The sequence below is a fragment of the Panthera uncia genome, chromosome F1 (genome assembly GCF_023721935.1).
Source record: "Panthera uncia isolate 11264 chromosome F1, Puncia_PCG_1.0, whole genome shotgun sequence".
NCBI lineage: Eukaryota > Metazoa > Chordata > Mammalia > Carnivora > Felidae > Panthera > Panthera uncia.
In genome coordinates, this window is record NC_064813.1 from 12,294,423 (window position 1) to 12,311,413 (window position 16,991).

General features: G+C 36.7%; 1 protein-coding gene across 4 annotated transcripts in view; it reads right to left on the bottom strand.

The window, feature by feature from the left end:
- Nucleotides 1-16,991, bottom strand: part of KIFAP3 (kinesin associated protein 3) — a 353,458-nt gene that overhangs the window by 153,619 nt on the left and 182,848 nt on the right. Inside the window, exon 2 of one of the 4 annotated variants that reach the window (XM_049633903.1) lies at nt 7,707-7,793. The exons of 2 other annotated variants lie outside the window; for them this stretch is intronic. In XM_049633903.1, coding sequence (XP_049489860.1) covers nt 7,707-7,738 — 32 coding nt within the window. In that variant the 5' untranslated portion in view covers nt 7,739-7,793. Of the gene's footprint in view, nt 1-7,706; nt 7,968-16,991 lie in introns of those variants that run through there. One more of the 4 variants, XM_049633902.1, reaches the window with a different exon arrangement.

Genomic DNA, 16,991 nt, shown 5'->3' on the forward strand with positions numbered 1-16,991 from the left:
AGAATAAACTAAACCACATGCTTGTAGAAGGTAGGAAATCATAAAGACAGAGAGATTAAACAAATAGAGAATACATATGCAAAACAAAAAAAAAATCAAAAGTTGCTTCTTTGAAAAATTCACAAAATTGGCAAACCTTTAGTTAAGAAAAAAAGAGAGAAGAGTGAAATTACTACAATCAGAAATTAAAATGGGATACTATTGACCTTACAGAGATAAAAAGAATACTATAAACTATTGTAAGCCGACAAATTAGATAATCTAGATGAAATGGACAAATTCCTAGAAATAAACAAACAACATAAAGTCAAAAGAAAGAGAAATTCTGAATAGACCTATATAGTAAATAAAGAAATTCAATCAGTCATCAAAAACTTCCAAACAAAGAGAAGTCCAGGATCAGATGACTTCACTGGTGATTTCTACCACAGATCCAAAGAAAAATTAACACCAATCCTTCTTAAATGCCTCTGAAAAATAGACCTCATTCTATGAGGTCAGCATTACTCTGTTACCAAAGTGAGACAAACACACCACAAAAATAGAATATCTCTTATAAATATCTTATATAAAGAGATGGAAATCAATATCCTTCATGAATATAGATGCAAAAGTCCTCAAAATACTAACACTATGCAGCAGCATATTAAAAGATTACAAGCCAAGACCAAGTAGGTTCTATTCTAGGAATGCAAAGAAGTTATACATATGAAAAACAATATAATACACCACATTAATAAAATGAAGGAAAAATGTACATGATTATTCCAATTGATGCAGAAAAAGCATTTGACAAAACCTAACACCCTTTCAAATAAAAGCATTCAATAAATTAGGAATACAAGAAAAGGGCATATATGAAAAACCTACAGCTAATAATATACTCAATAGTAAAAGAATAAAAGCTTTCCTTTAAGAATAGGAACAAGATAAGTATGCCTACTTTCATCCACTTTTTTTTAAAGTTTATTTATTTATTTTGAGAGTGAAAGAGAGCATAAGCAGTGAAGGGGCACAGAGAGAGGGACAGAGAATCCCAAGCAGGCTCTGCACATGGGGCTTGATCTCACGAACCAGGAGATCATGACCTGAGCCAAAATCAAGAGTCCGACACTCAACTGATTGAACCACCCAGGCGCCCTGCTGTCATCCATTTCTATTCAATATACTACTGGAAGTTCAAGCCAGAGCATTGACATATAGAAAAGAAATAAAAGCATCCATATTGGAAAAGAAGTAATACTATATCTGTAGATGACATGACCTCATATGTTGAGAACTGCTAATCACAGTAAATTCAGCAAATTTGCAGATCACACTACAAACACACAAAAAAATCAGTTGCATTTCTATATACTAGTAATGAAAATGCCAAAAAGGAAGTTAAAAAAACAATTCCACTTACAATCAAAAGGAATAAAATACTAACAAATTTAAGCAGAGAGGTGTAGCACTTAGTGAAACTATAAAACATTGCTGAAAGAAATTAATAAGAATTAAATGGACGGATATCCCTTGTTCACAGATCGATAACTTAATAGTGTTAAGATGGCAATACTTCCCAAAGTGATCTACAGATTTAATACAATCCCTATCAAAATCCCAAAAGCCTCTTTTAGGGATCCTAAAATTCATATGGAAACACAAGGGACCCTGAGTAGCCAAAACAATCCCAAAAAAGAACAAAGGTGTAAGACATACTTTCTAATTTCAAAATACACTACAAAGCTACAATAATCAAAACAGTGAAGTAGTAGCATAAAAACATACAGATCAATGAAGGAGAATGGAGTCCAGAAATAAACCCCTACATCTACCATAAATGGATTTTCAACAAAGGCAGCAAGACCTTTCACTGGGGAAAGAATGATCTCTTTAACAAATGCCAGGACAACTGGATATCCACACGTAAAAGAATGAAATTGGACCCTTACTTTATATCACACTATTAACTCAAGATGGATTGAAAACAAATTTGAGAGCTGAAACTACAAAACCCTTAGAAAGCATAGAGGCAAATATTCATGACTTTGGATTTGGCAATGTTTTTTTAAAATTAATTTTTAGGGGCGCCTGGGTGGCGCAGTCAGTTAAGCGTCCGACTTCAGCCAGGTCACGATCTCGCGGTCCGTGAGTTCGAGCCCCGCGTCAGGCTCTGGGCTGATGGCTCGGAGCCTGGAGCCTGTTTCCGATTCTGTGTCTCCCTCTCTCTCTGCCCCTCCCCCGTTCATGCTCTGTCTCTCTCTGTCCCAAAAATAAATAAAAAACGTTGAAAAAAAAAAAAATTAAAAAAAAAATTAATTTTTAAATTTTAATTCCAGTATAGCTAACATACAGTGTTATATTAGTTTCAGGTGTATGATATAGTGATTCAATAATTCTATACATTACTTAGCACTCTTCTATAAGTATACTCTTTAATTCCCATTACCTATTTCACCTACCTCCCCTCTGGTAACCATCAGTTTGTTCTCTATATTTAAGTGTTTTTCTCAATTTGTTTCTTTTCCTTTGTCATTTGTTTTGTTTCTTAAATTCCACATATGAGAGAAATCATATTGTATTTGTCTTTCTCTGATTGACTTATTTCACTTAGCATTATACTCTCTAGATCCATTAGTGATGTTGCAAATGGCAAGATGTTATTCTTTATGGCGGAATATTTTATTATAGATATACATATATAATAATATTCTATATATATACACACACATATGCAATATATCTAAATACATATACCGCCTCTCCTTTATTCATTCATCTGTTAGTGGACACTGGGGCTGCTTCTATAATTTGACTATTATAAATAATGTCGTGATAAACATAGGGTGCATCTATCCCTTTGAATTAGTGTTTTTGTATTTTTTGGATAAACACCTAATAGTGCAATTACTGGATCTTAGGGTAGTTCTATTCCTAACTTTTTGAGGGACCTCATACTGTCTTCCACAGTGGCTAAACCAGTTTGCATTCCCAACAAAAGTGCACAAGGGTTGCTTTTTTTCCACATCCTCACCAACACCTGCTGTTTCCTGTGATTTTGATTTCAGCCATTCTAAAAGGTGTGAGATGATATCTTATTGTGGTTTTGATTTGCATTTCCCTGATGATGAGTGATGAGCATCTTTTCATGTGTCTGTCGATCATTTGTATATCTTCTTTGGAGAAATGTCTGTTCATGTCTTCTTTATATATTTTGGATACTAACCCTTTATCGGATATGTTGTTTGTAATTATGTTCTGCCATTCAGTAGTCTGTCTTTAAGCTTTGTTGATTGTTTGCTTTGCTATGCTTTTTATTTTGCTACATGCAAAAGAATGAAACTGGACCACTCTCTGACACCATACACAAATGTAAATTCAAAATGGACTAAGGACTTAAACGTGAGATATTAAACCATAAAAATCCTAGAGTTAATTACGTGGTATAAAGGGTCCAATTTCATTCTTTTATGTGTAGATATCCAGTAATTTCTCTGACATCAGCCTTAGCAACATCTTTCTAGATGTCTCCTGAGGCAAGGGAAAGAAAGAAAAAATAAACTATTAGGCAATGGTTTCCAAAATAATGGTAGCAAAAGCAAGTAAATAAAAATTGAACTGGACTCCATCAAAATTAAAAACTTTTGCATAAGGAAGGACACTATGATGATAATGCAAAAACAATCACACAGTGGGGCAAAATATTTGTAAATCATTTATGTGGTAAGAGTCTAGTATCTAGAATGTATAAAGAACTCATTTCCCCAAAGAAGATAAAGGCCAAGAAGCATATGAAAAGATACTCAATGTCACTAGTAACTAGAGAAATGCAAATAAAATCACAGATAGTACTTCGCATCCACTGAATGGCCAGAATGTAAATAAATAAATGAATAAATAAATAAATAACAACTGTTGGTGATGTCGAAAATTGGAACTCTCATACACTGCTGATGGGAACGTAAATGGTGCAGCCACTCTGAAAAAGTTTGGTGGTTCTTCAATAAGTTAAACACACAATTAGTACGTGACCCAGAAACAACTGGGTACATACCAGAGAGTGAAAAAAGGTATTCAAAGTAAAACTAGTACAGGAATGTTCAAAACAGTTTTACTCACAGTAGCCAATAGATGGAAACAATCTAAATGTCTATCAATAGATGAATGGATAATCTACATGTGCTATATCCACACAATGAACTACCATTCAGCTATTAAATGGAATGAATTACTGCTGAATGCTAAAATGTGGATGAATGTTGAAAACATACTGTATAAAAAAAGGGCTTTAGGGACACCTGGGTGGCTCAGTCGGTTGGGCGTCTGACTTCGGCTCAGGTCATGATCTCACAGTTCATGAGTTCAAGCCCCGTGTCGGGCTCCATGCTGACGGCTCAGAGCCTGGAGCCTGCTCCAGATTCTGTGTTTCTCTCTCTCTGCCCCCTCCCTGCTCATGCTCTGTCTCTCTCCCTCTCAGAAATAAACATTAAAAAAATTAAAAAAAAAAAAAAAAAGAGCTTTACATGAAGGCCATCCACTGATTTTGCTTATGTACTTATAGCACTCACCATAAATACAACAGTTGCTTCTGATTATATATTAATTAAAGTCTGTATTCCTCACTATGTTATAGGCACATAAAGGCAGAGAAAGTATATGTCATTCATCCAATACTTTTTATCACTTGACTAAGTGACTTTTACATGGTAGAATTTCAAATAACTACTGAAGGAATGAATAAATGTCATTTACTCTTAAAATCCTTCAATGGCTCTCCACTGCTTTTACAAGTCTCAACTCTTTACTACGGTTTATAAGTCCAGTATGATTTGGCCCATTTTTCTTTGTAACCTCATTTTTACTTCATTTAATAACTATTTAGTGAGTACTTATGATCCAGGAATTGTGCTGTGTGCTGAGGATACGAGAAGTAAGATATATAGTTCCTTAGCCTTCTGAAGCTTACAGACCAGCAGGAAAGACAAACAATAATAATATGGTAATAAGAGTAAGTAAAGACAAGGTATTAGGTATCATGAGAACCTAGCAGGTATACCTGACCTGGACTGTGGACTGCGGGATGAAAAAAGGGCAGCTCAGGAAAGGCTTTCTGGAAAAAGTGACATTTAAGCAAAAACAGGAAAAATGAAGAGCGAGCTGGGTGAAGAATGGGGCAAGTTCCAGACAAGAGGAAGGGCATTTGGAACCTTACACCAAAACACAGGAATCTAAAAGAAGTTATTTCTGTAAGGCTCAAGTATGAAATTACTGGGGGTGGGAGGGAGGCAGAGAGAGAGCTGAAAAGGTAGGTGCTCTAACTCTAAAAGCAATGGAGGGGTGCTTGGCTTGCTCAGTGGGAAGAGCACATGACTCTTGATCTCAGTGTCATGAGTTCGAGGCCCACGTTGAGAATAGAGATTATTTAAATAAACTTTCAAAAAAGTAAAAAGCAATGGAAAGCCATCAGAGGGTTTTAAGAGGAAGCAAAAAAATCACAAATAATTGTCTATTTTTGTGTATATCTGATTGAGGACATAAAATTTGTCTATTTAATCATTTCTCCAGTGACCAGAACTATGCTAGGCATATACCAGGTATTTTGTAAGTCTTCATTAAGTTTTACTGAATCAAAACAAAAAAACAAACTGTATTTGATTCTATAATCTACTACACATTTAAAGAAAGACTAGAAATTCCTCATGAAACCATGGAAATCGACTAATTAAAATTAGACTGAATCAACGAGAATGAAACTATGTTGCTGTACTGTTAGAAACAAAATGTGAAGGTAAAAATATTACAAAAGGAATACATAAATGTAATCATTATCAAAGAACCAATAATTAAAATGGAAGGTTCTGCCAGACATCATAAACCATCAGGCCTGTATGATTGTACGTCAGCTGCATATTTCTAATCTGAATGCAGGCAACGCCACCTTTTAATTTACTTATATTGTCAAAATTAGGCGGAACTGAAAAGTGTATATTTCAACCTTTGCAAGTTCTAATCTTATTTTACTTCAAGCATTATAGTGACTTGTTTGGTTTTATTTTTTGAACTTTAGATAACATGGCTTATCTAAAGATAAGAATAAAATCTTATTTTATATAAGATTTATAATATATATATTATATATATAATTATATATATAATATATATAATACATTTTATATTAAATAAAAAGATAAGATAAAAGAATAGATTGGGAATTTTGCCTAAGGGTCCATACAGGTACAAGAATCTAATAAAAACTATATTTTGGCACAGTGTATTACACAAAAACAAACTGCTGGTATAATAGTAGCTCTTCACCTAGAACAATCTTGAATCTGAAGTTGAAAGAGAAAGAATTTACTATTTTCTTCTGTCACAAAATTTTCAATCAAGGTATTTTACAAGATCAATGTAGGCAAAATTCAGTGAGGAAATAAATACTGACTATATACTAGTTATGATTACATACTGCTACAAAAATTTACTGATAAAGTCTTCTTATTTGACAGTTTCAGATATATTCATATACAATGAGAAAGGCAGGCAATATATGCCTCAGTCCTGCAAAGACCGTGCAGTCGGTTGTAGGATTTTACAATTGTTTGAATCCCTTTTAAGAATTGATTAAAGTTTAGAAGATCTTCCTGTGATGATTAAGGCCATCCCAGGCCAGGATAAATATATTCAGTAAAAGCATATTATGACTTGAAATAACGCCACCACATTACATGGCATGTTTTATCTTTTAAAAGTATTTTCATATTTGGTCCACATATTTCTCATAAGGTAATATTTGCCCCATATTTAAATAAGGAAACTGTGTCCAAAAAAAAAAAAAATAATAATAATAATACATGTGACTCCCCCTGTGTATTTTACCCTGTCACTAACAGTGACTTAACTAATGGAGAAACAATGGAGAGTCCTACTTAAGATTGTTTTCTATTGGATCACTGCTAACTCTTGGTCCAATGACAGGTATCCTTTTTCATCAGGGATGACCTTATCTTTGACAGGAGTCAAATAAATAATCCCCAAAGACACAATTTTCTTTAAAGAGTAATTGATACTACAGATATTGTTAAACTAAAGAAATTACAGCCTGCTGCAGGACAAGCTCCTGAACAAACCTCTTGATAATTATGAATCTACTACAAAAAGTATACTATATACACGGCAGTCAAATGGATGAAATGATTGAGGAAAGCAGAAACAGGCTGGAAGGAACCATCTCAGCCCAGCCTCCCATAAAGTAAAAGCCATTTCTCTCTTCTTCATCGCTTCAAAACCCGATGGCAGTGAAGCCCAAACAGGAGACAGAGAGCAGAGGCACCAGAAGACTTCATTCTCAGGCTCCCAAGGGATTTATTCTACTAGGGAAAAATGGGGAGTCCAAGTCGGGGTGGGGGGTCAGGAAGACGCGGTTTACACAGCCCTTCGCCCCTCTCCCGAGACGGATGTGGCAAGGAAACCATCTGCAATGCTGTCAGGGTCCCGCCAAGCCAGGTAAGAGGCTGGGGAGCCTCGCACCCCCGAAGGGCCCTTTCCTCTTTTCCCCAGTGCTCCTTTTCCCTTTCCTTTCCGTGACTCCCCTCCGCCTTACCCCCGGCTTCCACCTCTAAGATCCTAGCTTTGCCCACTGTCACCTCAAAGCCAACCCAAGGACCTCTAAGAATATCTTCAGGGCCTCGCAAGGAAGGTGGGACCGAGCCTCAGGGAGTGGTCACCTTTTGAGGTATCTGGCGTCCTCCCCTTGCATGGCGGCGGCGACGGTGGCGTGGGGAGGATGGGGGTATCTGAGAAAGCCGGCGGAGCTATTTCCGGGGACGGTGGCCCAAGTATCCCCACACCCAAAGGCGATGACAGTCCCGAGGCCTGCAAGGCGGGGCGGCGGTGGCGGCGCTGCGGTTACCACGGTGAGGCCGCCGGCTCCTCCCACAGCTCCCAGGCCCCAAAACACTGGAGGGACCCAGACCCGCCCAGAGCCGCCTCCGCCAGCCCCGCCTCAAGGCGCATGCGTCCGCTCCGGCGCGCCCGTGTGCGCAGGCTCAGTATGAGGCGCCGGCCCCTGGGACTAATCTGACGCACTCAGGAGCAGAGCGTGAAGGTTTCTGCGGCAGATTTCTGCGGGTGTGGTTCAGGAATGGTCCCTGATCATCGCCCCCTTGAGGATGGAAATTGGAAGAGTCATCCCAGTCGGCCTACACGAAATTTCAGGTCCCTAGCTTCAAATAAGAGAAAGGGAATCCATTAACCTTTTCATTAGTGAATGCAATAGAGCAGCTCAGCCCCCCGCTGATAACCTGTAAAGTGAGGTTTGCGTTTGGAGGCATTGTGGAAAAGGAAGTGCACTGATTGCACTGAGAAGCTCTATAATTTGTGGAGATGAGCTGACCTTCATATAAAATGAATACAATTAATATCACCTTTGATTCATTGCAAATCTGTGACTTCCACTTTGGTATTCTGAATCTAGAATGCACCACCCCCCACCACGCGGCCCAACAAACACACACACGCAAAAGAGCTCCTGAAATGCCAACTTCTGCTCTAATTATCCAAAGGTACTTTCGGAATTGTTTCCCCTGAGGCAGGCACCTGTTGGCAATGCAGGCCACAGGGAAGAAGAGCTGTTTTTGAACCTTAGCAAGTAAATGTCCCCTGCTTTCAGTTCTATGCCCATAGGGTCAGCTATCACATCTATGCAAATGACTTATGTTCATTTATTCAGTAAATATTAATTAAGGGTCAGCTTTGTGCCAAACACCAAACCACGGTCTAGGGTTACAAAGAAGACACCAACACTTCCTTTCCTCACCTGTGATCTTGTCACTTACTCTCTTCTAGTTATGTATTTTCTATCACCTTGGGCCATGTCTACACAGTTGTTTCGTTGCTTTTCTCAAATGCAGTTAGTTGATACAGTACAGTGCATAGAATGTTAAATACAAGGACACAGTCCATACCTGCCAAGAGACATTATTTTTATTTGTCTACACATTCACACCAGCTACACTATTTCTGCCAGTGTTGTAGTCGTTCTCTTAGTCTTCCAGAGAAGAATACTTGGAGATAATTTTGACATCCTCGTCTGGATCATGTGCTCTTATTTAACTATTACAAAATTCTATGCTTTCTTTCTTCAAGATACTCCTGCAATCCAGCTTTTCTTCTCCATTCTCACTTCCATTCATCTATTTACTTCATACCCAGAACTGCACTTCTTTTCTAACAGGACTTCCTATCTTCTGGTTTATTTCCTAAATATTCATTCTGGAAATTGATATGAAATTTTACAAATCATCATTTATGTCTAGATTACCTTGAAACCCTCACAATACCTAAAATTGCCAGATCACAATAGCCGTTAAAATGCATGGATAATATAACAAGCATTCTTGCAACGTAAGCTTCTTGAGAGCAAAGATGATTTTTGCTGTGTTAACCTCTGTATCCTTAGAACAGCACCTGGCCCATAGTTGGCAATATATAAATATTTAGAGCTGGAAAAAAAATGCATATCGGAGCTTGGAAAAACAACAAGAATCTAAACAAAATGCCCAGAGGACAGAAAGGAAGATAGATAGATAGATAGATAGAGCTGAAAATAAGATAAACCGAAACTGGGACTGAACTAGGGAGCTATTAGTCTGTAACAGGAAAAGTATAAGATGAGCCCGGGCATTTTATGCTTGCAGGTAAAGAAATACTCAAAGACTAATGGGATTGTGTCCAAAAGACACTGGTCAACTTTGGGGTAATTTATACCAAAAGGAATAACTGTGGTTGATTTAACACATTAATAAGAATCCAGGCGTCTATGATATTATGCAATGATTGATAGAAAAACAGAAAAACAAAATTTCATTTTCATCGAAGGCAACAACTACCTCAAATCCTTACTCTGAAAATTGGTAATTAAAGGGAAGAATTAAGCATTTGATTCACTTCCTCCCTAATCCATAAAAAAAAAAAAAAAAAAAAAACCAACCACCTATAATTTACCTCCCCTTGGTAGGCAAAATCTCTCTATATAAAATGCCACTAGTAACAGAGAACAATAATTGTAAATGGTTACTATTTTGCAAGCCCCAACAAATGATGGATTCACCTATACCTCATTGATTTATTACAAAATGATTTGAAATGTGGCAAAGTTTCACCCCACAGTTTACCTGATAATTCCAAAGGGGAAAAAAATGTTACTTTACATGGAGAGATCTGTCAGCATCATAAACAAATAAGCAGATAGCATCATTAATAGTGGCAGTATCTGATAGTATATGCAATAAAAACACAATAAATCATCCGTTAAGTATTCTTGCCAAAAATTAACCTTAATCTAACCAAACTGTTAGATCTCATATCCAGTAATAAATAATGAATATGATCCTGAAAAACAGAGAATATACTTAATTGGATATGAAGATATATTATAAGAAAATAATAATGACAAGCGTAGGAAGAGAACCCCAGGGGGAACAAAACAGAGAACCAGACTTATGCATATATGTAAATTTTAAGTATGAAACAAGTCAATTCTCAGATCATTATGGAAAAAATGTATTGTCAATAAATAATTTCGAAACAATTTGTTATGTACATATAACAAATTAAATTGGATGTCTACCTCATACCACATGCAAAAACTGATTCCACATTAAGCGCCCTGGGGCGGGGGGGGGGGGGGGGGGCGTTCAGTCGGTTCTTTAAGCATCTGACTTCGGCTTATGTCGGGATCTCACAACTCATGAGTTTGAGCCCCACATGGGGCTCTGTGGTCTCCTCACAAAGCCTGCTTCGGATTCTCTGTCTGCCTCTCTCTCTGCCGGTCGCGTGCACTCTCTCTCAAAAATAAACATTTAAAAACGAATTCCACATCCAATAAACCCTTAAATGTAAAAATCAAAACTTTAAAAACATTCAGAAGCAAATGTAAATTATTTTTTGACCTTCAGTTAAAGACATATTTTTTAAACAAGATACAGAAAACACTAAAATTGATAAATTCACTGCATTAAAATGAGTAACTTATGATTATCAACAAGACACCACAGAGAAAGCGAAAAGATAAACCAAAAAAAAAAAAAAAAGATACACCTAATTTGCATCACATAAAAACTAACACAGGATTAAATTAAGACTATTTGAAGATCGCTTATGAATAAAAAAGTAAAAGATAGACAACCTGATGGGGAACAATGGAGAAAGAAGATAAAGAGGAGATAGAAATAGCAAGAAAGAAACTAAACAAAGCAAGAAGAGTGCTCAACCTCAATGGTAGCTAGGAAGATTCCAGTTAAAGCCAGAATCAAAAATTAAGAAGTCTGAATGAATACACCAAGTGCTGGTGAAAGTGTGAAGCTGGAAATTGTTTACTAAATATTTCAGGGGTGAGTACGTTGGGATTACCACTTGAGAATGAAATGTGTTGCATTGTTTTGTAAAGTTAAACAGGCATATACCCTAAATCGCTACAATTCTGCTCCTAGTTACATAGCTCAGAAAATTCTAGCACGTATGCACAATAAGGCTTGTTCTAGACTTATCAGAGCAGTATTGTGAATAATAGAAAAAGAAAAACCAAAAGAGAGCTCCAAAGTAATTTGGCAGGAGAATGGATGAATACATCTGAATTATTTGTATACAATACAAATTGTATATTATATGGTATTAAGCAGCAGAGAAAGTTTATGAACTAGAACTACACAAACCACGTGGATGAATATTAGAAACATTTTACTGAATGAAAAGAGCAAATTGCAGATTACATACAATATAACTTTTTAAATTTTTTCAGTATAACATATACAATAAAATGGATTCTTTTTGGTGTGCAGTTCTATGCGTTTTGATAAGTGCATAAGTCATGTAACCACTACACAATCAAAATACAACACAATTCTATCATCCTTTCAAGTTCCTTTGTGTTCGTTAGGATTCATCCTATTCCCCAACCCCAGATTCTGGTAAGTACTGATCTGTTTTCTGTTCCTACGTTTCCTTTTCCAGAATGTCATCTAAATATAATCGTATGTGATGTAGCCTTTTAAGCCGGATTTCTGTCACTCAGATAATACATTTGGGAGTCATCCATGTTGTGTTTCAGAAATTTATTCCTATTTGATTGTTAGGTAATATGTTACTTATGAATGTACTGCACTTTATTCATTTACTACTTTTGGGTTCTTTCTAACTTTTGGTGACTATGAATAAAAACACTATAAACATTTACATACAGGTTTTTGTGTGAGCCAAAGTTTTCTTTTCTCTTGCACAAACACCAAAGAATAAGACTGCTCAGTTTATGGCAAATATATGAATAACTCTACAAAATTGGCAAACTGTTTTCCAAAGTGGCTGGGCCATTTTGAATTCCCACCGATGATGGAGGAGTTCAGATTGACCCACATTCTCACCAGCACTTGGTTTTGTCAAGGTTTTTTGTTTGTTTGTTTACTGTAATCATCCTACCAGGTGTGTAGCCATTTGATTGAAGTTGTATTTCCATGGTGATAAATGGTATGAGCATCTTTCCATGTTCTTATTTACCATTTGTGTACCATGTTTGAAGTCTCTGTTCAAATACTTTGTTCATTTTTATGGTTTTGCTACATTTTCAAACTGATCAGGGATAGCGGCAGACAGAGATGTAGAGAAATTATTGATTTATGAAATGAAAGGCCATAATTGAGATTTTACAGGTATATATAAAAATGATAAGGAAACACTGTACATAAGTTTACACTGACAAATTCAACAACTTCAAATGGGCAAATATCTTGAAAGACACTTATTATAGACAAGAAGAAACAGAAAATGGTAACCCTATACTGTTAAAAATTTTGTAAATCTGAGTCTAGTTAACACACAATGTTATGTTAGTTTCAGGTGTATAACAGTGATTCTTCATGTCTGTAAGTTATGCTATCCTCACAAGTGTAGCTGCCATGTGTCACCATATAATGCTGCTACAATACAATATTATTTATTTGAATCTTTTTTTTCTTAGCTAAAGTTTTATCTATTTTGCTTATCTTTTCAAAAATCAGCTCATGGTTTTGTTGATTTAAAAAAATGTTTTTTTAATGTTTATTTCTGGGAGAGGGAGCAAGAGAGACAGAACATGAGCAGGGGAGGGGCAGAGAGAGAGGGAGACACAGAATCAGAAACAGACTCCAGGCTCAGAGCTGTCAGCACAGAGCCCGATATGGGGCTTGAACCCACGGACAGCGAGATCATGACCTGAGCTGAAGTCAGACACTTAATTGCTGAATCGACTGGTGCCCCTTTGTTGATTTTTTTTCTATTGTTTTATCTAGTCTTTATTTCTGCTTTGATCTTTGTTATTTTTTTTTCTTCTGTTCTCCTGTTTCTAGTTACTTGAGGTATAAGGTTAGGTTGTTTATTTAAGATTTTTCTTTTTTCCTGAAGTAGGCATTTATGAATATAAATTTCATTCTTAGTACTGCTTTTGCTGTATCCCATTCATTTTGGTATATTGTGTTTCTGTTTTCATTCGTTTCAAGATATTTTTTGATTTCCCTTTTGATTTCTTATTTGACCCATTAAGTTGTTCAGGACTGTGTTAATTTCCACATATTTGTGAATTTTCCAGCTTCCCTTCTGCTATTGATTTTTAATTTCATTACACTGTGAAGATACTAGATATGATTTCAGTCTTCTTAAGTTTATTAAGACTTGTTTTTTGACCTAACATGTGATCTATCCTGTGATCTATCATTCCTGGAGCATGAGACACGTGCACTTGAGAAGAATGTGTTCTCTGCTGTTGTCAGATGGAATGTTTTCTATATATCTGTTAGGCCCATTTGGTCTATAGTGTTGTCCAAGTCTACTGTTTTCCTATTAATTTTGTCTGGATTTTCTATCCATTATTGAAAGTGGGGTACTGATATTTCCTATTATTATTGTATTCCTATTTCTCCTTTCAGTTCTGTCAATGTTTGCTTTCTATATTTAGGTGCTGTCATATTGGGTGCATATATATTTATAATTATATATTTTCCTGGTTGTCAGCAGGGCTTTATTCCTTTATGGAGGCTCTAGAGGAGAATCCATTTCTTTGTCTTTTTCAGCTTTTAGAGGCCATCCACATTCCTTTACTCATGGCCTCTGTTCTCCATCTTCAAAGCCAGCAACAGTGACCAAGTCCTTTTCAAACTACCATCTTGCTAGTCCGCCTTCTGTCATCACATCTCTCTTTCTTTCTTCTTCTTTTTTTTTTTTTTACATTTATTTATTTTTGAGAGACAGAGAGACAGAGCACAAGTGGGGAGGGGCAGAGAGGGAAGGAGACAGACTCCGAAGCAGGCTCCAGTCTCTGAGCCGTCAGCACAGAGCCTGATGTGGGGCCTGAACTCACAAACCACGAGATCATGACCCAAGCCGAAGTCAGACACCTAACTGAGCCACCCAGGCGCCCCTGTCATCATATCTTTCTAAGACCACTGCCAGGAAAGGTTTCCCTAAAGAATTTTAAGGATTGTGTGGGCCCACCCGGATAATCCAGAATAGTCTATCTTAAAAAAGTCCTTAACATTAGTCATATCTGCCAAGTCCCTTTTGCATATAAGGTAATATATTTACAGGTTCCAGGGATTAGGATGCGGGCATTTTGGGGGGAGGACGAGAGCATTATCTTGCCTACCAAAACACCCACTATACTGGTTAATTTAAAACATCAGACAATACCAAATGTTGGCAAGAATATGGAGCAGTTAGAGTTCTATATTGCTTGTGAAGATGCAAAATGGCACAACCATTTTGGAAAACAATTTAGCAACCTCTTCAACAGTAAGCATAGATCTACCACGTGACCCAGTAATTCCACTTCTAGATATTTACCCAAGAAAAATGAAAACATATGTCTACAGAAATGGGTGTCCACGAATGTTCATGGCTGTTTGCATAATAATACAAAACTGGAAACAACCCAAATGTCCATCAATATATCGATTGATACAAATGGTGGGATATTCACATTATGGATATTACTCAGCATTAAAAAACAAACCTAACTGCTGATATACACAGCAACATGAATAAATCTAAAAACATTATGGGGGTGCCTGGGTGGCTCAGTCAGTTAAGCATCCAACTTCAGCTCAGGTCATGATCTCATGGTTTGTGGGTTCAAGCCCCATGTCGGGCTCTGTGCTGATAGCTTAGAGCCTGGAGCATGTTTCAGACCCTGCCTCTCTCTCTCTCTCTCTCTTTCTCTCCCTCCCTCCCTCTCTCTCCCCCTCTCCCACTCATGCTCCGTCTCTCTCTGTCTCTAAAAAAAATGAATAAATGTTAAAAAAATTTTTTTAAACATTATGATAAAAGAAACAGATGGTTTGATTCTGGCAAAGAAGCAAAAAGCAAACTGAGGGCAAAGCACAAGCTAACACCCTGCACCCACCCCACCCCCAGGTGGGGGTGACATGATATGGGTGACATTTCTCTAAGAAAAGAGAAAAACAAATGGTTAACTAATAGAGATCATAGTCATTCAGGACACGAGTCTCCATCAGTTTACAACTGTCTTAATGATTAGCAAAAAAAATGCAATCTCCAGAAACCTATAGATTCAATTTCCTGGACTCTAAAGTCACCCTTGCCTCCATAGGAAAGAAAATCTTATATAATCAGTCACTCCTCACAACCCCAGTGCAGCTTTTTCTGCCTATGGGACCTGTCTCCATACTATAATAAAAACACCTTTCTGCACTGAAAATGTCTCAAGAATTCTTTCTTGGCTGTTGGCTCCCAAACCCCACTTCAAACCACATCAATATCATGAATGAGAAATTCTTCAATATATATATATTAAAAAAAAAGGCAGATAAGTGATTGCTTGTGCCAGGCATAGAGGACAGACAGATTGAATCAGAATGGGGAACATTTGGGTTATTTATACATTTGTCAAAACCCATCAAACTGTAGACTTAAAATGCCTTTCCTTTACTGGATATCAATTATTCCTCAATTTGGTTGTTTTAAAGGGTATAACAAACAAGGAAATTGGAAATTCATAATCAGATATAACATAATTAAATTACATAATTACAAAGATAAAAAGAAGATTTCAAATGCCATCACTGTTTTTAAATATATATATATATATATATATATATATATTAATTTAATCTTTCCCTCTTATTGCAACCCAGTGGATTATAAATTTTTTGAGTGAAGAAACCAATCCCATTCAGCATGTGGAAACTGTGGTGATGGTTAAGAGCTTGAATTTGGAGTCAGAACTGGGTTAGAATATCTGATCCACCATTTATTTACTCTTTGACCGTGGGCAAGCTAAACATTATATGCTACAATTCTCTCATCTATAAAATAAGAATGGTAATAGTTTATGTATCTTAGAGTTAATTATGATGTTAAATGAAGTAGCATACATAAATTTATAACAGGGTGATTATGGTAATGTTAATGATTGTTATTAGGTAAACTAGGGGTTCAAAAACCATGTTAATCATGTGACTCTGAACACTTAAGCTGTGTCTTCTTCATTTAGAAAAATTGGGATAAATACCCAAAATGTAGAAGATTGGGGTGAGTAGGGATGCCTGGGTGGCTCAGTCAGTTGAGCATCTGACTCTTGATTTCGGCCCAGGTCGTGATCTCAGGGTCATGGGATCGAGCCCCGTATTGCTTAAGATTCCCTCTCTCTCTCTCTGTCTCTCTCCCTCCCTCTGCCCCTTGCCCCCACTCATGCTCCCTCTAAAAAAAAAAAAAAAAAGATTGGGTGAGTACAAAATGAGTTAATCTTGTAGACCATACAATTATATGAAAATCATTATTTCAGCTTCATCTTTAAATTGGTCAACTGCATTTTTAATACTGTAGCAGCAGTGAGGCGTTTCAAAGTATTGAAGAAAGTGATTGCTACTTCTTGAGTCTCATAATTTAACATAGAAGAGAAGGAATACAAAGGTACATAAAGCTGTCTATGACAGAACCATTTAAATGCAAATAACCCCAGTAATAAA